Source organism: Cavia porcellus, unplaced genomic scaffold (assembly GCF_034190915.1).
Source record: "Cavia porcellus strain 051 isolate PalLab524CR breed Dunkin Hartley unplaced genomic scaffold, mCavPor4.1 scaffold_19, whole genome shotgun sequence".
NCBI lineage: Eukaryota > Metazoa > Chordata > Mammalia > Rodentia > Caviidae > Cavia > Cavia porcellus.
Window position 1 is genome coordinate 26,059,206 of NW_026947502.1, and position 23,207 is coordinate 26,082,412.

General features: G+C 35.9%; 1 protein-coding gene and 1 pseudogene across 11 annotated transcripts in view; one reads left to right on the top strand and one right to left on the bottom strand.

Annotated features, from left to right (window-relative positions):
• Positions 1-23,207, bottom strand: part of Fbxw11 (F-box and WD repeat domain containing 11) — a 140,925-nt gene that overhangs the window by 50,315 nt on the left and 67,403 nt on the right. For 7 of the 11 annotated variants that reach the window (XM_063230777.1, XM_063230780.1, XM_063230783.1 and 4 more), the window contains 2 exons: positions 9,441-9,503; positions 5,406-5,631 (listed from right to left, as the gene is read on the bottom strand). In XM_063230777.1, the coding sequence (XP_063086847.1) occupies positions 5,406-5,631; positions 9,441-9,503 (289 nt within the window). Of the gene's footprint in view, positions 1-5,405; positions 5,632-9,440; positions 9,504-12,571; positions 12,596-23,207 lie in introns of those variants that run through there. The other 4 variants (XM_063230784.1, XM_063230778.1, XM_063230785.1 and 1 more) reach the window with 2 other exon arrangements.
• LOC106028387 (serine/threonine-protein kinase 3-like) lies at positions 1,972-3,334 on the top strand (annotated as a pseudogene).

Here is a 23,207-nt window from a genome sequence, read left to right on the forward strand (position 1 = left end):
AGTTTAAGTTGACTATCAATTTTAGTAGAGTAAAAATCCAAACTCAAGATCATCTACAGAAAAAAATTAAACATGAATTAGCATAATGGTAAGTTTCTCTACACATTATTAAATCTAAGTACAAACATGAACATAGACCTGTTTCTCCTATAATGCTACTAAGGCAGGTCTGTGTTAAGGAACTAATGCCAGTTTGAATCCAAGTCTACTAGACACTAACACAATCAACGTGGCCAGCTTGTCCCAAGCTATTACAGTCATACGTATGAAATATACTGACATATGTATATATGTTCAGATCAAATCCTGTTAAAACAAATAGCATTTTAACAAAAATATTTCCATATCCTAGCCAACAGTCCATTCATTTCATGTAATATTCAGTACCACAAAATTCTACTTTAACAGAGATATGGACAATGCCTTAAAATTCTCTGTAATGAAAACTGAATTGTATGCAATTATACTAACCATATTTATATACATAACACATGTTCATCTGTTCTGCCTCTTCTCCAAGGCTGCACACTCCTCAAGAGAAAGAAGGGGTTGCCTGGAAGGAGCCAGTAGTACTCCGCAAATCAAGAGAACTTCAACAGCGCCACCTCGTGGCTACCCTGCAAACAAAGGGAGTTCCCTGGCACACTAAACCACTCAGAAAGCAAATTACAGCGAAGAAAATAAAACCAAACCATTAAGAGAACAAACAATAGGGGACTAGGGATTTAGCTCAGCGGCAAAAGCGCCTGCCTTGCAAGCAGGCAGTTGTGAGTTCAATCCCCGGTACCGATAAAAAGGAAAAAGACCAAAAAAAGAACAAACAATAAACAATTTTCTAGGGGAAATGGAGTCAGATCCATTTAGTAAAAGTACTTACGATGAAAAGAAAAATCATTCACTTCTAAAATTCACAAGTCTTTTCTTGCGGTAAGATGCAGCCTGATCCAGAGGGTTCTGAGTCCAGACATTGCAAATGCCAAGACCGTGCATATACAGCTGGCTTCCATTTACCTGTAACTCTTTCATACATTCAAAAACATGTCTCTTTCTTTCTCTCCCTGCCTCCTCCATTTCTCCTTGTTCCCAAAAATATAAAGTGAATTTAACTGAACAGGATTATAATCCACACAGTCAATTTAAAGGGCCAATTTAAGGAATTTTCCAGAATAATCTTACTCTTCTTTGAACTAATGGCCTACCATCACCTACACTATATCACACAGTAACCAAAACTCATGTTCCTGGGCATTTCGCATTATTCTTCTGGTAGTCTTCTCATTCAGAGATACAACGGAAGTAGACAAGTCATGCTACATTTCAGCGATTTAAAAAAAAAAAAAAAAAAAAAAAGCCGAGTGAAAATTTGTCTTAAATCACAAATGTATTTACTTAACACTCCCATCACTGAAAGTAAACTTAAAAATTTAGGGAACCAGATTAAAACTTAGAAGTGGCCTGTTAATTTGCAGCCCTTAGGTCTCACTTAGCCCGAGGCCCAGGTCTGAGTCCCGTGTGTTGTGGAAGTACTGAGCACATGCAGTAAATCACAAAACAGCCTAAAGAAGCCAGCAGTAACTCTCATGGGTCTCATGGGAGACAGGGCCCATGCCATCGCACTGGTTTATCTCTGGCTATTTCTAGGTATAACCTGGCATGGCAGTAGTAACCAGCATGGTACACCAACCATGTCAAAAGAAAATATTCTCATCAGCATTTTCATGTCTTACCTACTCAAATTTAACATAAAGAAATGAATGCTTAAACACCAAAAGGGACTAAAACTACTCTGTATGATGCTATAATGATTGATACATCTGTTACATTGATACATCCATAAAATAATCCCAGGAGTGAACCCCAACATGAACTATGTATTTGGGGGAACAAAGATGTATTGATACAGGTTCACAGAAAGTAACAAAACACTCTGCCCAGGATCTTGACAGTGGAACAAGCTGTGCATGTGAAAAAATGTGGGAAATCTCACCTAGACGTAAGCTAATTTCAAAGCTGAGCGAAGACAGTTTAACCAAGAAGCCTAAAGAAGTTTCTGATGTCTTATAGAAGCTTGGAGAAAGGTAATAAGGAAATGTTTTTAAAGCAAGTGTTTTAAAGAATCTGGACAAGTTGTTGCAATTAAGCAAGTACCTGTTGAGTCAGATCTTCAGGAAACAATATGACAACCCATATATTGTGCAGTACTATGGCAGTTACTTTAAGAACACATACCTCTAGACTGGTGGAGCTGGCTCTGTCTCAGACATAATTAGAAGATGAAACTGCGACCACTCTAAAATCTACACTGAGAGGACTAGATTATTTGCACTACACAGAGATATAAAAACTAGAAATATTCTCCTCGATACAGGACATGCAAAACTGGAATATTTTGGAGTGACTGGTCAGTTACTAGATACAATGGCAAAATGCAGTACTGTCATAGGAACTCCATTTAGGATGGCTCCTGAACTAATTCAAGAAACAGGTTATCACTGTGTGACTGACATATAGTTGCTTGGCATTACTTCTACAGAAACGGCTAAAGAAAAATCTCTCTATGCTGATATACATCTAATGAGGGCTATTTTTATGATTTCCACAAATCTACCACCAACATTCAGGAAGCCCAAACTTTGGTCTGATGATTTCACTGATTTTGATTTTGTTAAAAATCAGTGAAATGCTTAGTGAGGAATCCTGAACAGAGAGCTATCACAACACAGCTTTTCCATCATTCTTTCATCAAGAATGCAAAACCTATATCAATATTAAGAGACCTAGTCACAGAAGCCATGGATATCAAACCTAAATGACCTGAAGAACAGTAGTAAGAACTGCATGAAGAAAACTCTGATGAAGATGAGCCACGAAGTATGAGCACGATGCAGGCCACAAGCACAATGAGAGAAGGGGCCCATGACTGACCACAACAGCACAAGGCTAGAATCTGACCTGAGGACCAGGGTTATAAACAGTGAGGATAAGGAAAAAGACAGAACTATGAAGGGAAATGCAACTTCACCACAAGTACAAAGGCCACCCTTTATGGACTACTTTGACAAGCAGGACTTCAAGAATAAGAGCCAAGAAAACTGTAATTAGAATGCACGTGAGGTCTTCCCTACGACCAAATATGTTTTTCCTAATAACTAGAAAAATCCTCAAGATAGAGATTTGAACTTTAAAAAAAAAAATCTAAGTTAAGAAGAACTATACAAGTGGTTAAAAGCACTGGATTCCATGGTGGGATGTGAAACAGAACTTTGTCAAAGATACACTGTGAAAAAACAGCTCATTCTTGGATACGAAGAAGAGAAGGCAGCAAAACTTTTGAGTCTTATTTCTTCTTTTGATACCTACTCTGGAGACCAAGAAACCACTAAAAATTAATGGGATATTTTGATTTTATTTAAATTCCTAGGATTTACATTCTGCAACTAGGCGCAAGTCAAAAACTAATGATGGTACAAACCGAGGTAAATTTCCAAAAGGTAGAATTTACATACCCACTATATTTTCATTTTTAACTGAGAAAATTAAAAATGTGTCTCTTTGCCAGCTGAAAATCATTCTAAAATGAAGGCTATAGTTAGAGACCTCAAAGATCCAAAGCTATTATTTAATTGTACAGCACGGATGGGCTTTTTGTCACACGATTCTTTTGTCCTATCTGGAAGCCTATCTACTGTAATCCCTTAGGCGGACTTACTTATTTTTGCAATTTCATGTTTTGTTTTTTAAAAGACAAAATCGAGTAACTTTGAACAAACTAACAGATAATAAACAGATAACAAAGTAACAGATAATAATGTACAACCAAGTTATACTTCAAGGAGGGAGCTCTGGGGTACATTCCTTGATTTCCAGGATAGTTTTCCTACAGAAGAAAAGCAGTAATAGCAGTAGCACTCATATGGGCTACACATTTTTTGTACTGAAGCAATAACTCTATTTTTACCTTTTGAAACTTTGATTTTTGGTATCTGCTAAAAATAGAACTATATATAGTTAGGTCAAACAGAGCTATGTTTAAAACCAAAAGAATCAATAGAACACCTGTGTACACACACACACACACACACACACACAATATGATAAATATTTAAAAGAAATAAAACCTTAATACAAATCTAATTTGTTAATACTGCTTCATGCTTCATGTGTAGATCCATTAGCTAAACTGAATCAAACTTGCAATGAGCTCAACAAATTTATTTCTGTGAACTTGTGCTCTACTGTTACAGGACTTTGCATTGATTTCATTAATTTCCTGATAATTGGTAAACATCACGAACCTAAGAACTAAAAAATGACAATTTTACTGAACTATGCAAACCTTGGGGATTGAAAAAATTACAAACATTAAAAACAAATTTATTGCTAAACTAAATGAACATTTGTGTAACTGAACTGGGACCAGCTGTTTCCTAAGCCACATATGACCATCTTGACAGTATTTGTTCTTTTATATATTTAATTACTACGTGGAGTCATAAAGAAGTTAGTTTTACTGTGCCCTCGCCAAATGATAAACCTGAGTCACATGTAGGAAAATCGATATACCTTGAGACCATAATGCTAAGTGAACTAAATCTGAGACCCAACCGTGAATACTTGCATGGTTTCTCTTACATGAGAATCTTAATACATAAATAAAGCACAAAATCAAAGACAGGTAATAGGAAAAATGAGAGGAAAAAATTGTTATTCAGCATGGACGATGTATCTAAAAGTGTACCTTGATTTAATATAATTGTCTTATGTGTCTTTTATGTTTTTTGGTCTGCTTATATATATGATAATTAACTTTATAATGACTTATAAGATAAACATATGACTCTGATGCTGGCAAAATAAGTGCTAAAGGGAAGAGAAAAAAAAAATTGAGATGTGCTATGTCCATGGACCAATTCCTTATAATGAATGTAACTATTACATTCTGCAAGCATGTATAACAACAAGATTTGCTTTAAATGGAACAAAGACACATTACCAGTTTTCTCAATGTGTTTTGGTTTTTGTTTGCAGTAATGAAGTCTGAAAGCAGAACTATGTGCATGCCCCAGTGTAATTTTAAATTTCACATAAAGGCAAAGTACAGAAAGATTATATGTAAATTACATCAAAATGAAAAGTAACATTTAAAGAAAAAGCAAACATTAAGTAACAGTACTGACCAATAATTAATACTTAATCATATGAACAGCCTACATTTCCTAGGTAGGTGCTAAATTCTAATTCCTTATGTGCTATACTGTACATTGACATTATAGTGTATGTCCCAAAGAAATACTGTTTTGTACAGTATTCATTCATACATTTCATAAAGATCCCATTCAGCCCAACCTAGATCCTTGGGCTGGGTACTTCTCCACTGCTCAGCTGTGTAGGACAAGAGCAGTTACCTGGTAACGCAGTGATAAAGTCCCGCTGCAACATGGGCTTCAGGTAAGAGTTAATATGTCCATGCTGGTAATGACACATTCGTGAAATAAGATGCTCCACAAATTCCACTTGATCTGATTCAGACCACTGGTCAAAATATTTAATACACAAGTCCTTTTCTTTTTGATAGTTTCCTTCTGATGGCCTCTTTCTGGAGACAATCACAGATGACGTTCCATTACTTATCTGTATTAGGAAAACAAAATAATAGTAATAATTAGTTTGACAAAAGAAAGAAATCTCTTATTTCATTAGAAATATTTCACGCGGGGTGGGGAAAAAAATTTTAAAAAAAGAAATATTTCACACCTTGTATATTTAATCTTAAAATGACAATTTTAACCATAAAGCCAAACTCATTTATTAATTCACTGTAAAATAACTAAAAATGTATTCATGGTCCATCTCCTCAAACTAGTCATTACAGTAAATGCTAGAGCTATAGCTATTTCTGAAGCTAAATAGTGTCTTAAATCGTCATTCTCTAATGCTTAAATCAAAGTCAATTGTTACTAGATTAACTAATTTTAGAGATAATTGTGTTATGGGAACTGCTTAACTTGGTCAATAGCAACTGACTATTAACAATATGGTTTACTTCCTCAAAGTTAAAAGTTAAGGCTATATACAGTAGACCCCTTAGGGATATATTCCAAATCCCCTAATGGATGCCTGAAACCATGAATAGTACCAAATTATACATAAACTGTGCTTTTCCCACACATTGGTAATAGCGATAAGGTTTAATCTACAAATGAGACATGGCAAGAGATCAATAACAATCTAGTAATAAGACAAAACAATATACTGTAATAAAAAGTATGGTCTTTCCCCCTCTCTCTGAAATTTTCCAAATAATGTTTTCTAACCCAGGTAACTGAAACTGTGGCACTACTGTATACCCACACTAGTGGTTTTCATTTGAGCTTGCATCAGGGTAACAGAGAGCTTGTAACACACAGATTGCTGGTCCCACCCCAGAAGTTCTGATTCTAAGCATCAGCTGTAAAGCTTGAGAATCTGCATCTCCAAGAAGTTCCAGACAATATGACAACACTGGTCGACACTGCACATTAGAGACAGCACTTTGAGAACTCCAGGTCTATCTAACAAAGAAGATAAGTAGTTTTATATTTAAACTTAAAGTGATTGGATTTAAAATAAAAAATAAAAAAACCTCCATTTTGCCTGGCAGTTTTGATCCCTTCCATATTTTTCCCAGGGTTATTAAATAAACTTCTGGCAAAACATTTCAGACTTGCCCTTCTTTCAATCATCTTCTCAGAAAATGGCCCAGTCAATCATGTATACCTACATTCACCTCATCAAATCTACTTACATGCCCTTGCATCACAGCAGTACTAAAAACAAACAAACAAAAAAAACTACAGGACTAGAAGAAGTTCATTTGTGCCTGGCAGTGTGAGGCCCTAGGTTTGATTTCCAGAAGAGAGGAAGAGAGGGGAGTAAAGGAGATGGGGAAGGAGAGAGAGACTAAGAAAGAAAAAGGAAGGAAAGAATAAAGAAAAGAGGAAAAGGAAAGGAAAGAAAAGGAGGGAAGCAAGCAAGCAATAAGCAGGCTTGGTGGCACAGACCTGTAATTTCAGCACCTAGGAGGCTGAGGAAGGAGGATCATTGCCAAGTTTGAGGCCAGCCTGGGCTACATAGCAAGACAGGGCTGAGAGAGAATGAGAGACAAATAGGGGGAGAGAGAAAAGAGAAAAGAAAGAGACAGAGAAGAAGGGAGGAAGGTAGAGGGGTGGGGAGGGGAGGGGAGGGGAGGGGAAGGGATAAAGAGAGAAAGTGAGCAAGCTAGCTACACACATACACTACAGCTGGACAACAGCATGCATAGATAATCTGAATCCCTAGCCTCAAACCACAGTTACTGTACTGCTGATGCTATGAAGCTCAGTAACTTCCCTGTTTTAAAACAAAATAACCTCAATACTGTACTTCTGTCAAATACTTGCCATCACTTCTCTGATAACCTGTGTATAATACCAAAAGGAATAACATGCAGTATAAGAAAATTTTAAGAAGCAAAGAGCTGCATGACAAATGTCTAATAGTTCCATTAGGAATTTAGCAGCCACAGAACCAACTTTTGTTATCAGTGTGTTCCCTAATTTAAAGTAGATTGAATTTATCAATATCCTTTGTAAATACCAAAGAATCTTTGACCTTCCTTGATGAAATCTTATTATAGGTTTCATTTCAGAAGTAAGTATTTAAGTTCACATTTAGAGGTAAAGTCAGAAGGCATTTGTCTCGCAACCAATTACTCAAGAATGTTTTTCCCCTTTTAACTTATAAGGCATTAGATAGGGTACCACCAGGGGGCAGTATTCAACAGGGATTTTTTTTTTAAGTATGTATTTTACTTGCCTAACAGACCCAAAAACCAGAGTTCAAAAACATAAGACAGAAAGCAAAATTCTTTGTTATGATGAACACCAAAGGGATTAAAACAAAGGCTACTGCACTGCTTTTAAACATAACGATATCTACCACAATGTTATAACTAAGAAAAATCAAAATAATTACAGCTGGTTGGCTGAAGCAAATTATAACACATCTACATAGAAGAACTATAATGTAACCACTAAAATTTGGTTTATAAAGTAGCACTGTAATAAGAGAACATGCTTAACACATAGCATTAAGGAACAAAAGGCAAGAGTCACAATTTTATATAACACTATGATCATCATAATACTTTGTGAAGAAAGCAAATCAAGACAAAGTAAAGGATAAACCCCACATGGTGGCACACATCTATCATCACAGAACCTAGGAGGCTGAGGAGGAGGATCATGAGTTTAAGACTAGCCTGGGCTACATAGTGAGACCCTATTTTAAAAAAAAGCAAAGGATATACATCAAAATGCCAAACGTGCCTAATCTTGAGAAAGAAAAACTTTTATGTTTTCCCCTTTATTCCCAATTTTTTTAGTTTGCTATAACTTTCCATAATAAGTTAAATATAATGACAGTAATAACTATGGTAGCATTTATGCACTGCTTTATAATTTACAAAGTGTTTTCATACCATTATCTCATTCAATCAGTGAAAGGGTTATTTCACTTATAGAGGGGTTCCTAACCATCTAGTCTTCCTAGGGAATTTTGTACCATTAACTAGCTGGCTGGAAAGCAGAGGAAAAACTGAAGGCTAAAGTGTTAAGAACCACTGTGAATCGAAAAATCAATACTAAATGAAGAAATTCTATTGCAAAATAATAAACATAAAGGACAGTACAGAATTCAGTTTGCATTCAATGTTCAACAAAGAAAATACTCAATTTCCAATCTACTGAGCTCAGCAAAATGTTCCTAGCATTGTTTCATTGTATCTTAAATTTGTTGGGTACATGCTACTTTTGTTAACTAATCTTCCTTTTTAATTTCAAATAAAATGAAATTTATTTTTTATATCATTCTCTAGAGATTTAAAAATGTTTTGCCTTTACTCATGTCCTCACAAAGGGGGAAATAATGTACACCATAATGGTTGTGAAAACGTCAAATTATGAAATTTTATATGCTCCTCTCACCCAGATTGGGAGATTGGGAGGAAACCGGCGAACTACAATAGAGTCAGGAGAAAAGTTTGAGATTAACAGGAAAAGGCAAAGCAATAGAGAATGCAAGCAAATGGTGGGAATAGGAAACAAATGAAGGAAAAAATATCAGTGCATACATACAACAGTGTGTGGCACGGTGCCACTTTAAATGACACCATTCTCTACCTTTGACCACAGATAGAAAGAACATTTTAGGCTACAGCCACCTGAGAATCTTTGTGAAAACTGAAATTCTTTATTTGTAATACCTATTCCCTAAGGAAAAGATAATAAACTATGGCAGTTTCCAAAACTAGCAAAACTAAACAAAAGAAAACTTTTAAAAGCTTGGCTCTTGATTTCATCCAGGGCATTCAGTGAGGGAGAATCTTATCTACAGCAAGTTAATTGCTATCTTATTTTTCCTACCTGCCAAAGAGTATTTTTCTTGGGGGACTCATCTTCATTTTGATCTTCCATAACTGAAGTGTTCTAAGGGGGGAAAAACAGGTTATTTGAATTATGCCGACTTTTGCAGATCCTAAATTACTACAAGACATAATTTTGAAAACCCAAACTAGACTGTATCAACACAACCCCAAGAACTCTTTGGCTTGTGGCTAACATGCCATTTGGGTCAAGGGAACTATGCTTGTCTTTCACATATCAATAGTTAGTGGCTGGACAAAAGTAAGCATAAAGTCTTCATTTATGAAGGCTAGCCAGGCTCAGAAAACAGGCTACATTATGGGAATAGGGATGCAGCTCAACCTCAGTCATCACTGTTATTTACTTGCGGTAAGAAACCCCAGACATCCACAAAGTTCCCAATGATTGCATGAAACATTTTCTAGAATGTCTGCTATTCAGTAATTCAACCCAACAATCAGTAATTATAAGTGACAAAGCCTTGGAAGTGCCCCTGCCTTTCTGCTTCTCCCGCCTTGATAGGCTTGTTTTTTGAGAATGGCTTTGCAATCTCCCCTCACAAGTATGGTGGGTGCCTCAATCTTTTCCCTGGAGACAAGGATGCTGTTAGCCACTAACAACCTGGCTTGCTTTGGGAATGCATTATCTTTTGATTTTTGTGTTTACTGCACAAAGAGGCACTGTGTAATTATTCTTTATAGTGACCTAGTCGCTCAATAGATGCCCATTAGCTGGAGATTATACATGATTGGATTTTCCCTTCTGAAGCTCCTACCTAATGGCTAAATGGCAACTTAATGAGAAGGGGAAGTGAGAGAGTTGTGCTTTAGAAGTACTCACAGCTCATTTATGGGTAACAGCCTCTCTAAAATTCCTCCCCAAATCTAAAATTCTAAAACTAGGGCACAAAATTTAAACTACATTTGTTGCACGGCATTATTCAAAAAGGATACTGTAATCTATTCAAATTACCAAAGCTTACAAGATTCTGTTTACTGTCATCAGAGAATACACCTATCTTTCAAATTTTCCCTTTTGTGTTCTTTAAAGTCTTAAAATGTTTGGCCCGGTATAGTACTTCCAGACAATCTATTTGAAAATACCGAACGTAAGCCAAGACAGGAGCCATCACTGAGTACTAGTCTCTCTAAGAACACCCAACCAGCTCTGATTAGGAATGAAGTGTGACGTAGTACAAAAACCAAAGTTTTAAAACCAAAGAGAGGAGGGCTGGGAGTTTAGCTCAGCAGCATAAGCGCCTGCCTTGTAAGCTGGCAGTCGTGAGTTCAATCTCTAGTACCAATAAAAAGGAAAAAGACAAAAAAAAAAAAAAAAAAAAAAAAAGCCAAAGAGAGGAGCTTAGAATCTTGATTTACACCTGTAACCCCAGCACTTGGGAGGCTGAGGTGGGAGGCTGAGGCCAGAGGATCACCGCGAATTCAAGGCCAGTTGGGGCTAACAAAGTGAGTTCAAGACCAGCCTAAACCATACAGTGAAACCTTGCCTCAGAAAAGACAAAAAAAATCAGAATCCTGATTTAGTCACTCATTCAGTATGTGTGTAGGGGCTTGAATGAGTTAATTTATTGACAAATATAAGTTAATTTATTGACAAATATAAGTCACATAGAGGGGACTGAAACTAGACAGCCTCGTGCTTACTGCTGAATGAATAGTCAGAAAGTATTGCGTGCTCTGGGTTTTCAAGTTCCACTCCCCCCACATGTTATCTTCTAATACTTCTCTTAACTTCAGAAACCTTCACAGAATGGCTCCAGATGGCTGCCTTGGGGAAAACTCACTGGCCTCCGCAATAAAACTGTGTAAGCTCTAGGATGGGAAGTGGGCAAGGAGGAGGGCTCTGGACCCCAAAACCAACCGTGATCTACAGAAAAAGCCAGTGTGCCCTAGGCCTGAAACAGAGCTGCAGTGGTGGCAGCAATGAATAATCCTGAGTGGACAGAAAAGAAGGAAACAAGGTTTCTATGTAATCTTCCTTCTACTGTTATTTTCAAGGAACCTGGAGATGAATAAAACTAGGGAGATTCCTTAGCGGAACAAGCAGAGACTCCTTGCAGCCAATCCCGAGCTTGGTAATTTCAAGCTCATCTTGGATACTGCAATGTCCACGAGTAGTAAAGAGAAAGAAACACACCTGGAAACATGAAAAGATAAGCATGTAAAGGAGTGGCGAAGGATTTAAGTTGAAGAAAGACTGGTAGTGGGCCCCTCTCTCTCTACTTCCAGGTACCCTGAGAAAATGTATAAAGTTAAAAACTTAGAATACATTCTCACAAGATTTGATTTTGAAAAGATAAAGGTATACTATTTAATAAAAATTGCATTTAATAAAACCTGTGTGGACGAAAATAGTGGCTCCATTCTAAACTTTTTTCCAACTTCTCTTATAAAAGCACCAGGAGGAAAATGCTACTCTCAAGCTGCACTGATCAGAGGATCATATTCAAAAAGAGTATGCCAGGGATCCAAGAGATATTCACAGAAAAAAAGGGTCTCAGGGTCTAATTACATTTGAGGTATACTGTACTTATGTCTGTTCCCTCCCCCCCCCGCTACAATACATTCCATTAATATATATTAAAGGCTCTGCAATGTACTATATTTACAAATCATGCTATTAGTTTAATACCACTTCCCAAGTTTGCTGGACATGAACTTGTATATTAATATCTCTTAATAGTAGTTCAGCACATTTGGCAAACAGTGAACTAGAACAACAGCACAAGCAGTTTGTCCTTCCTTCCTCCTACTCCACCAAATGTGTTTCCTGGGAGACACAGGCAACACATCCACTTTGGAAAACACAATACAGACCTTTCCTGTTTCCCGTCACCTTTCTCAGTCTGCTATATGGGGCTGTGGGGACAAGTGGTAACAGTAAGAATAGAAAGGCCTCTTATGAGATAGAGATATAGAGACAGACAGACAATTTTATTCTTTACAAGCAAAAAACAAAATGACACAAAAGGTGAGGTAGGAAAAACCCAATGAGCCTCGAAAGAAACAAGAAGGTAGTTTCCCACATCCAACCTCCCAGATGAGATTTGAAAAGTAAATCCTCTTTTAAGACTCCAACACTTCTGGGAAAGGAAAGCCCTTTGACATACTCACCGAGTTTATTCATATCCTGCCCTGCTCAGTCATCATTTCTTGCCTCCTACATCTACCAAGAAGAATTATATATAAATAGATAAAAATGCAAATACCCCCATTTTGATCCCACTACCAAGACAGATTCCATCCAATACTAACTAGGTCAGTCTTCATATTTCTGACATTTATGGACAAATAGCTCTCTGTTGTGGGGACTGTCGTGCATCACAGGATGCTGGCGGCATTTCTGCCCTCTAACTGCTAACAGCACCCACAATGTAATAATCAAAATTGTCTCCATATTACCAATTGCCCGAGTGGAAGAGGAGCATCTCATATACTTGAGACTGGCGTATTTTCATGCTGCCCATCTATCTACCTATCCATTGATTTATTTAATTGTAGTGCCAGAGAAGTAAACCCAAGGTTTTATACATGCTAGGCAAATTCTCAACACTGCGCAAAATCCCAGCCCACTCCATCCACTTGAAAGCTAGTGCTTAGGAAGTATAGATTACATTTGTTTCAACTTCAAATTGATGAGAAAGAGATTAATTCAGTAAAGTCAGTATTAAAAATAAAAGTTAAATGCAATTTTGTATCACATACCAAAATACATTACAGATAAAAAAGAAGTGTGGAAAAATAAAACCAAACACAAAATTCATCAAATCAAAGAAAGGATAAGCATGATAGCAAACAGACTCAGATTTGACTAGATGAAAAAAATTTAAACTTCAGAATACTCAAAACTGGTTAAGTTTTAAAGACAAATATGGGAACAATAAATAGTTGACTTATATAGACAGATATCTTGTGCATCAGTTAGAAAACCAAATTAACACCCTCACAGGCAAATAAGCAAAAAGTATGGCTATTTTAAAAAAGGAATCTAAGTGGACACCAAAACTGAGTAACTGAAACAGTGACCTATCCAATTAGTGCCTTTTTATATTTACTATTTAGAAACTGGACTAAAAGATTATAAATTTTTGGAGAATGTTTACTAACACGTAACTTCAAAGAATAGTATGTAACAGTGGACATAATGTAAATTATAGCAATTTACCTTTAAAAAGTATAAACCCAAACAAAATTTGCACAAAAAGAAACAATATAAAAGTCCAATGACAATTTTCTAGAAAAATATAATGCATGGAGCACAGATGACTTTTAGGGCTATAAAACTACAAGCATGTATAAAAACAGCAATTATGAGATTCTGAATATGAGATATCTCTGTATTGTTCTCTCAATTCTGCTGTGAATTAAATTCCCCTTAAAAAATAGTAAATAGTAAAAGTATGGATAAAACTTCTGTTTGGTGCTGGGATTGAATCCCCCAGACCCAATGTTCACTCGTTCATGAGTGGAATCAAGCGATAGTTTTTCTTCTGGGACTGGCTTACTTCACTTGGCATAATGTCCCCAAGGATCATTACTGTTGCATACAACAGCTATATCCCAAGCTCTTTTTAATTTTTCTTTTATTTTCAGACAAAGTCTCACTAAATTGCCCAGATTGGGCTCAAACTTGTGATCTTCCTGCCTCAGCATCTCAGAGTACTGGGATTACAACATGCACCACCACAACTTCACTTTGGGACTTCCTTCTTTTTAAAAGTCAAATAATACTCCCCTATTTGTATAGACTGTACTAGATTTTCTTTTCTCGTCCATTCTCTGTTACTTGTCATTCTGGTTATTTCCACATCTTGACTACCATAAATAATGTCGCAATAACCATGGAGGGTGAATATTCCTTCAAAATTCTCATTCTGAATTTTTTAATATATATTCAAAGTATTGGACCTTACAGTAATTCTACTTTTAATATTTTAGGGCCTTCCATATGATTTCACTTGTGTGTGTTATTTTGTTTTGGTACTAGAGATTGAATCCAGAACCTTCATAATGAGCTCAGCCTTTTTTATCTTATTGTTTTTTAACTCTGCATGAGTTTTCAATTGTTTTACTGTTCTTTAATTCTAACATTCTACTTGGTATATATAATAGTATTGCTCTGTGGCTTTAATCTGCACATTCCTGATAACAAAAGATATCAAGCACCTTTTATTAACTTTAGTCATCTGTATACCAAAACACTGTTTAATCTTTTATTGACCAATTCTTAATTAACTTTTAAAAGCTGATTGAGAAATGGCCCAAGGGAACAAGAGTAAAGGGTGAGGAAAAAGGGAAGGAGAAATAAAAATACAGCTATGCCATTGCCGCAACCTAATAACATCAATTAACATAAACATTATATGCCATTAAATGAACTAAGATTAGTAATATCAATTAGAATGAAAAATAGGATACAGGAACTGAAGGAGAGAGAGAGGGGATGGAAGGGGAATGGGATAAAAAAAAAAAAAAAAAAAAAAAGAAATAAGCTGTAGTATGTATATGTAACCACTCCCCAAGATGATTTAAAGACTGCATGAACTGAAAACATATATTAAAAATTCTTTTAAATATTTTTAAAAATTGAGAGATTCTTTTATATATTCTAGAACAGGGTTCTTTTTGAAATATTTATTTCAAAGGTCTTCTTGCAACCTGTGGCTTACCTTTTCATTACCTTAATGTACCTTGGGATAAACAAAAGTGAGTGTTTTTTTGTTTCTGATTTGTTTTTGTGTTACTGATACTTGAACCCACGGCCTCTACACGCTACACAAACAATGTAACACTGAGGTACATTCTAGTCCTCATTTATTTTGAAACAGGATCTCACTAAATTACCCAGGCTGGCCTTGAAATTGTGATTCTCCTACCTCAGCATCCAGAGTAGCTGGGATTATAAGCATGTGCTATCACATTTGGCCAGAATTAATAATTTTAATCAAGTTTATCAAATGTTTCCTTTATTATTTATGCTTTCTGTGTCTTGTTCAAGATTTTTTTCTCCTAAGATCATAAAGTTGTACTCCCATGTAATAACATTAAGATTTAATTGTAGTTTGCTGGGTATGGTAGCACACATCTACAGTTCCAATATGTGGGAAGCAGAGACAGGAGGATCACCCAAGTTTAAGGCCATCCTGAGCTACACAGTAAGTGATGCCAGCCTGACCTACAATGCAAGACCCTGTCTCAAAAAACAAAAGATTTTATTTTACTTTGTCCATTTACATCTAAAATTCACCCACACTGATTCTTTTTGTAAAGGAGGAGGATTCGTATTTTCAAATTTATACTCCATGTTTTTAAACTTAAAGCTTGCAGTTAATTATAGTTCAAGATATTAAACTTAAGGATTTACAGCTGTTTGTTAAAATAGAATAAATGGAAATAGAAAATAGAACCCAGCATGTCTATTTCACCAGTTCTAAAATGCATTTTAACTTTTTAAAGTAGATGTTTCTTAAAATACCTTACAATTTAAAAAATGCAATTTTTTAAAATCAATATATATATAACATAAATGCATAAAAATAAATTACAAACAAATAAATGCATGTGCTTGTCTAGATGTAAATTTTATTTCGTACTTTGGGAACACCTAAAAAGCGCTGGTTAATGTATCAAAATACAATGAATCCTACAGTGCAGAAGTTATTGCCTTCTTAGCTTTCAGTTCTTCTATCAAAAGGTATTTTCACATCTCTAACATTTCCAAATGTCTGTTTTCAACAAAACAGAATCCCCTCCCTTTCTGTTTTCTGGGCAAAGTAACAATTTCATACGGGTTTTGTTTCCATATTTATTTTTACAATAACGTATACCAGCCAGCACCACTGATTTTTTTCATTCATGAATTAATATAGTTCTCTTATATATTTAAGAAAGTATATTTGTAAAATATGTGAAATAGGTAAAGAACAAACAGTATGCAAATACCCTCAGGACTCACAAGGGATCAGTCTCAGATACCAAAACCTTAGGATGCTCAAGTCCCTAACTATACAAAATGACAGAGCATTTGCATATAACCTACTGTCATCCTCTACTTTATTAATATCACGTCTAGACTTCTAACACTTAATACAACATAAATGCTATGTAAAGCGCTATCATGCTATACTACCTTGTTTAGGGGAAAACGATAAGAGAAAAGGTCTATATCTGTTCTCCTTACAGATGTATTTTCAATCAGAGGTTGGTTAAATCTATGGGTGCTGTGGGAAAACTGCCTGTATATAAAAAATTTATAAAGGCTGTGCTCAACAGTTTAAACTCAGAGAAACATTTAAAATTACTGAAACTATAAATGGATAAAAGCAGGTCTGTATGCACTCACTTTTACAAATAAAAGTGGGCTTTGTTTGGGGGTTTTTTGGGTTTTTTTTGTTTTTCTTTGAGACAAGATCTTGCTCTGTAGTCCAGACTGGCCTTCAACTTGTGGTGATCCTCTTGTCTCTGCGTCCTGAGTGCTGGGATTACCTGGCTTAATTGTTTCATTATTATTTTCATTTTCTTTCTGTGGATGAATTCTATATAAATTTTCCTTAAAGTAGACATATCTCTCTCAGTTTTCTGAGGATTGAACACTGGGCCTCACACATGCTACCCAAGTACTCCATTACACAGCTACATGCCAAGTCCGTGACATATATCTTTTTAATAATGAGGGAAAGTGACTGCTCAATTCAAACTTTAAAAGGTGGAAGTTCACCCAAGACCCCAGGTATACATGGAACCAGTTACTCAAAGTTCCAGCAATGGATGCACTACAAGTCATTTGACATTATGCACCTATGTCTTCACAACCATAAAACTGAGGTTAAAGGCAAAGGAACCTCAGTAATAAGAGTGAGATTTCAAAAGCTAACCCTGGCATTCTACGCTGGCTCCATTAGTCAATTTAACCAAGATGCTTGGCTGATTTACTCATCTACTGCCTTAGCACTTAGGATAATTCTTAAAACATTATTGACAAAAAAAAAAAAAGTAAAATAAGTATTTGTTGATAATGTCAGCTACAGCTATACTCTTCCTATTAATTACAGAGCCAAAATTACTAACTTTGTTTCTCCTTACTCCTTTCTCTTATCTTCCAGATTGTTAACAATAAGCAAGGATTAAAAATGTAGGGGAAGAAAAATATCCAACACCATTTCTGCTCCTCACAAAACATGGCAAGAAAAAAGTCTGCTTTCAGATAGGCAGACACCGTTTTCTCCTTGAAGTATTGGATTACCTACATAAAAGAAGCAAAGCTCATTAATTATTTGAATGTCAAAAGTTCCAAAAGGAGGACAGAGATAAGAATGTGCTACAGTCTCCCCTGAGAAAGCAGACAGGGCAGAATGTGCATATAATATGCTTCCTTTACACTTCACACTTGGATAATAGCATTAAAAGCAAAACTTCCAGAACTTTCTATATTATGAAAAGAAGCTTGGGGAAGGGGGTTATCTTGAAAGTAGTTCATAAAAAAATGGCCAAGAGATACCTGGTCATGAAGAATGGTACCACAGAGGAAGTCTGCTTAAAAAATGTTTAGGCTGGGCATCCCTAGTACAAATCTTGAGCCCTGCCAATTAAAAATTCTGTGACTCTGGGTAATTTACTGGACTGCTCTCTTAGCTTCTTTTTCTTTTTATAAAACAGAAATGATACTGCTATGTTTTTAGAGCAGAAATAGCATATGCAAAGCACCTATAGCCATAACATTGCTTAGAGGGGAAAATAATTTTAATAAGAGAAAGAACATTTTCAAACGGGGCATGGTGACACAAGCCTGTAATCTCCACATTCAGGAGCTGAGGCAAGAGAACTGCTGTGAGTTTGAGGCCAACCTGAACTAGAGAGAGAGATCCTGTTTCAAAAAGGAAGGAAAAAAATCATACTTCTGCTTCTCTTTTAAACCACCTTAAAAGGAATAGTGAAAGCATTTATCACTGATATCGGCCAAAGCTAGAGAAACACCATATCAAATCACAATCTTTTTTTTATTATTGTGCATATCTTGGGAGATTCATCTAAAATTCAAATATATTCAAATATAATTCACCTAAGATTCAATATAAATATAAGACATTAATTACAGTGCATATAATGCAATATTTATAATAGCAGCAGCTACTACTAAGTACCTGTTAAGTCATATTATTTAATAAAAACTAAGAACCAGACATGGTGGTTCACATCTGAAATCCCAGCACTCAAGAGGCCGACGCAGAAGGATTGCCACAAGTTCAAGATTAGTCTGGATTAAATAGTGAGTTCAAAACCAGCCTGAACTCACAAAGCGAGGACCTGTCTTTAAAAAATAAAACAAAACTGAGAAATTAAAAATTACCACAAGCTTAAACAGTTAAGAGATGATGAATTCAACAGTACTAATAAAATGCCAATGACTCCAAGAAAAAATTGAGAATCTAGGGGCTGGGGATTTAGCTCAGTGGCATAAGCACCTGCCTTGCAAGCGTGCAGTCATGAGTTTGACTGCTGGTACCAATAAAAATTTTTTTAAAAAATTTTCAGAATCTACAGCATGACACAAAAAGAACCATTCTGTAGCTAGTCACTAAGCAGTTATACAGTCATAAATGTAGACAAAACTGATCAGCAAAAAATAACAGCATCCGAACACAGATACACATAATTTTACCTGATTAAACAACAAACAGTGGGAAACAAACAGCAGTGGGAAAAGACAGGTCTTTATATTCTCTCTCACTCGCTCGCTCTCTTGCATGCACACACGTTCTCCCTCTTGCTCTCCCCCCCCACATATATATATGTATATCACATCACATAATCTATTCTACCTAGAGCAGAAATCTAAATGGAAATGGTAAAATATAAAGCTATTAGAAGACTCATTAAACTATTCATGACCTTGAACAGTCTTCTTAAATAGTACACAAGAACTACTAACCATTAAGATAAATTTGATAATTTAAACTAAATTAAAATAATTTCTATTCACTGAAAGCATTAATAAGGGAGTGAAAAGATAACCTACATTATTAAGGCAACAGAAATGTCCTAAATTTGGTATATGACAATGAGTCATCATTGCACTGCATACATAAAACATTAACTTTTGAATATACAAATTACATCTCCATTGGTTTAAAAGAATCAAATTTAAACAAAAAAGAAACTCAGTTAAGGAAAATCCATTACAAACAGTCTATTTTTAAAAAATGGACATAAGATTTACACAGTAAATCCCCTGGATTTACAAACAAATTCCAATCCAGGAGAACCTTCATAATTCAGGTTTGTTCATAATCCAACAAAGTCTTATACACCTCTGACGTAAACAAACAACATAAAGCACAAAAAACCTCACATGCTCCATGATCTTGTTCTTGCTCTTTAGAATCATGCCAATGGTTGAGCAACTCATGTTATAAGAACAAGCAATGTCTACCATCTTTTTGCCTCATTCCCTTTTCTCAATTATTTTCACTTTTGATTCCACGGTTCCTGTGCTGAGCTTTTAGCCGTCCCCTCCTCATCACCTCTGCCTTCCTCTTGCTTCCGGACACCTTGGACCCTTACTGAGCACTGCACTGCCATGCACTATCACACTGTACAGTAAACACACAGCTGCACAACTGTGACAAGTCCGGGAGACACACGAGCTACTTCCACGATTTGTTCGCATCTTCAAATGTTCATAATGCAAGGTCTGTTCATATGTGTGAAAGTTAATTTAAAGCACAAGCCAACATTTCTTCATGTTTCTCTAGTCCCCTTTCCCATACTGGGGCCTTCACACTGAGCTATATCCCAAGTTCGTTTTTTGTTTTTATTTTAAGATATGGTCTTACTAAATTATTTCAGGCTGGGCTCCAGCCTGAGATTCTCTTGTCTTAGTCACACAGAGTGCTAGGATTATAGGCATGCACCGTCATGCCCAAATGACAAAAATTTTATTTAAAAGAAAAAAAAAAATACTTCTACCCTGATCTAAACACTACATGACTTTGGTACAAAGACTGAAAGCTGCATACATACATAAATGAAAATTGTTTAAAATACGCTTTTCTGTAACTGCTTTTTCCATGTGTTAGGCATATTGTTTTAAGCCACTGTAGACCCACATTTTCATTGTTAATGGCTACAGTTTACTTTAAACTGTAACTTGCTTTAACCAAAACAGGTAGTAAAAGCATAAAACACAACATGACAATAAAACTTGATGTCTATTATTATCTCATCAGGTTCCTAGATATGCAAAAAATCCAAAAGAATGTGCATATAATAAAAAGATGACTAGACTGCTTGATTTCCTTTGATTAATCTTTTCACCAGAACAGGTATCATACTACAAGTTATTAAGTCTAAAAGGTCCATTCACATTCCTCATATTTCTTGACCTATGAACAAAGTTCAGTACTTCCTCCTTCCTGATATGCTTCATTCAGTTGACTTCCTGGACTCTACTTGAACCTAATTCCCAGAGCTCCACTAGAAGAAATGTTAAAAGTTGTCAGATGGAAAATGACACCAGCTGGAAACTTGAGTTTATGAAGCAGTGAAAAAATAAATGACAAAAATATATAATGTTAATTTTAACTCAAAAGTACAAAATATTATTGAAAGAAATTAAGGAAATACATAGTAAGACATTCCATGGCCATAGATTACAAGACTTAAGCTGTCAATACTCCCCCCAACATTAAATCCACAGATTTAATGCAATCCCTGTCAAAATCCTAAGTATTTCTACAGAAAGAAAAACATCCGGGGCTGGGGATTTAGCTCAGCAGCATAATTGCCTGTCTTGCAAGCAAGCGCGCAGGCGTGAGTTCGATTCCCGGTACAAAAAAAAAAAAAAAAAAAAAAATCCATCCTAACAAAAAACAAGACAAGTTTTTTAAAAAGACAAAAATGTAACAGTAATATATATAAATTTCAAGGAACTCTGAATAGCCAAACTACCATAACCTGAAAAACAAGAAAAAAGGGTTTCAAAGAGCTTTGCAATCAAAACTAATCTTAAAACTTACTACAAAGCTATATGTAAACAAACTGGTAGTGGCTTAACATCTGAAAATACTGAAAACTTACTCATAATTTAAAAATGTCAAGTTTCCCAGTATGATAAAGGTCATACTTCAAAGCTGGACATGCACACACCTATCATCCCAGCACTCAGGACAGACACTAAGGCAAAAAGGATCATTTTGAGGTCCTGGCCAATCTAGGCTACATTATGAGTTCAAGGCCAGCTTGAACTATTTAGTGAGATCTTATCTCAAAAAATACACACATACACACACACACACACACACACACACACACACACACACAGTCCCCACACAGTCCCATTTCAAAAAGACCTATCAACCAACCAAGCATGTTAGCACTAACCTGTAATTCCAGCACTATAGCAGGCTGAAACAAGAGAATCACAAGTTCCGGCCCGGTCTAAGCAATTTAGTGAGATACAGCTCAGTATGATGACCCTGGTTGCAATCCCCAATAACCTCCCCCTACCACAGGAAAAAAAAAAAGAAAAAGTAGTATTTTGAAAACTATACAACTAAAGAAAAAAGAAATGGCAGGCAAAGGATTTTAGCAACCTAAAAGAGAAAAAAAATCCTAAAAACATTCAGGACCAGGTAAAAGATCTCACACACCTGCAATCTCAGCTACTCAGAAGACTGAGGAAGGAAGATCCCAAGTTTCCAGGCAGCCAGGGCAATTTAGGAAGTGTGTGTGTGTCTGTGTCTGTGTGTATGTGTGTGTCTGTCTGTCTGTCTGTCTGTCCGTCTGTCTGTCTGTCTCTCTCTCTCTCTCTCTCTCTCAATAACAAAAACTTTTGCAGAGCCAAGAATGTAGCTCAGTGGTACAGTGCTTGCCTAGCACACACAAGACCCTGGATTCAATTCCCAATGCCAAGTAAAAGTAAAGGACACAAAGCTGTATTTCCCACAATCTGCTTTCCCCACATCACCCAGTAAAGAAACTAGGAGTCTTGTCTTTTCTGTTTTTCAGTTTGTTTTGGTTTGTTGTGGTCTGGCTTGATTTTTTTTTTTTTTTTTTTTTGAACAGCCTTGGTATTTGAATTGATTTTGTTTTTGTTGTTTTGAGACAGGGTCTGGCTTTGTATTCTAGGCTGACCTTGAACTTATTATGTAGCCCAGGCTGGCTTAGAACTCACAGTGATCCCCCCATCCGCCTGTCTTAGAATCCCCAGTGCTAGGTAAACTAGGAGTCTTACAAACTACCTCAAACTGTCAACACTTCCAAAAACTGTCATAATGCAAACAATCTTCACTTAAGAAATGAGAGAAAGGCTGAAAATATACTACACATACTATTCTCAGTACAGGACATATCAAGAGAATAACAATAACAACAACAACAAAGAAAATTCAGAAGACTAAACATTAATTGACAAAGTGAGTTAACCTTAGAAATAGTTATTTAACTTTATATAGCCTATTGAAAGACTAAAATCTGCTTTTCAAACCTGCTTTTGATTATATAATAACAAAGAAGTTAGTACTATAAAGGACAAAAATTAGAAAATAATTCTCTCTGATCAAAACACAATAAAATTGGGGCTGGGGATTTAGCTCAGCGGCATAAGCGCCTGCCTTGCAAGCAAGCAGGCAGTCGTGAGTTCAATCCCTGGTACCGATAAAAAGACCAAAAAAAAACACAATAAAATTAGAGGTAATTCCCACAAAAAGAAGAACATTTCTTCTAAAATCAATACAATGGAGCAACTTATGGT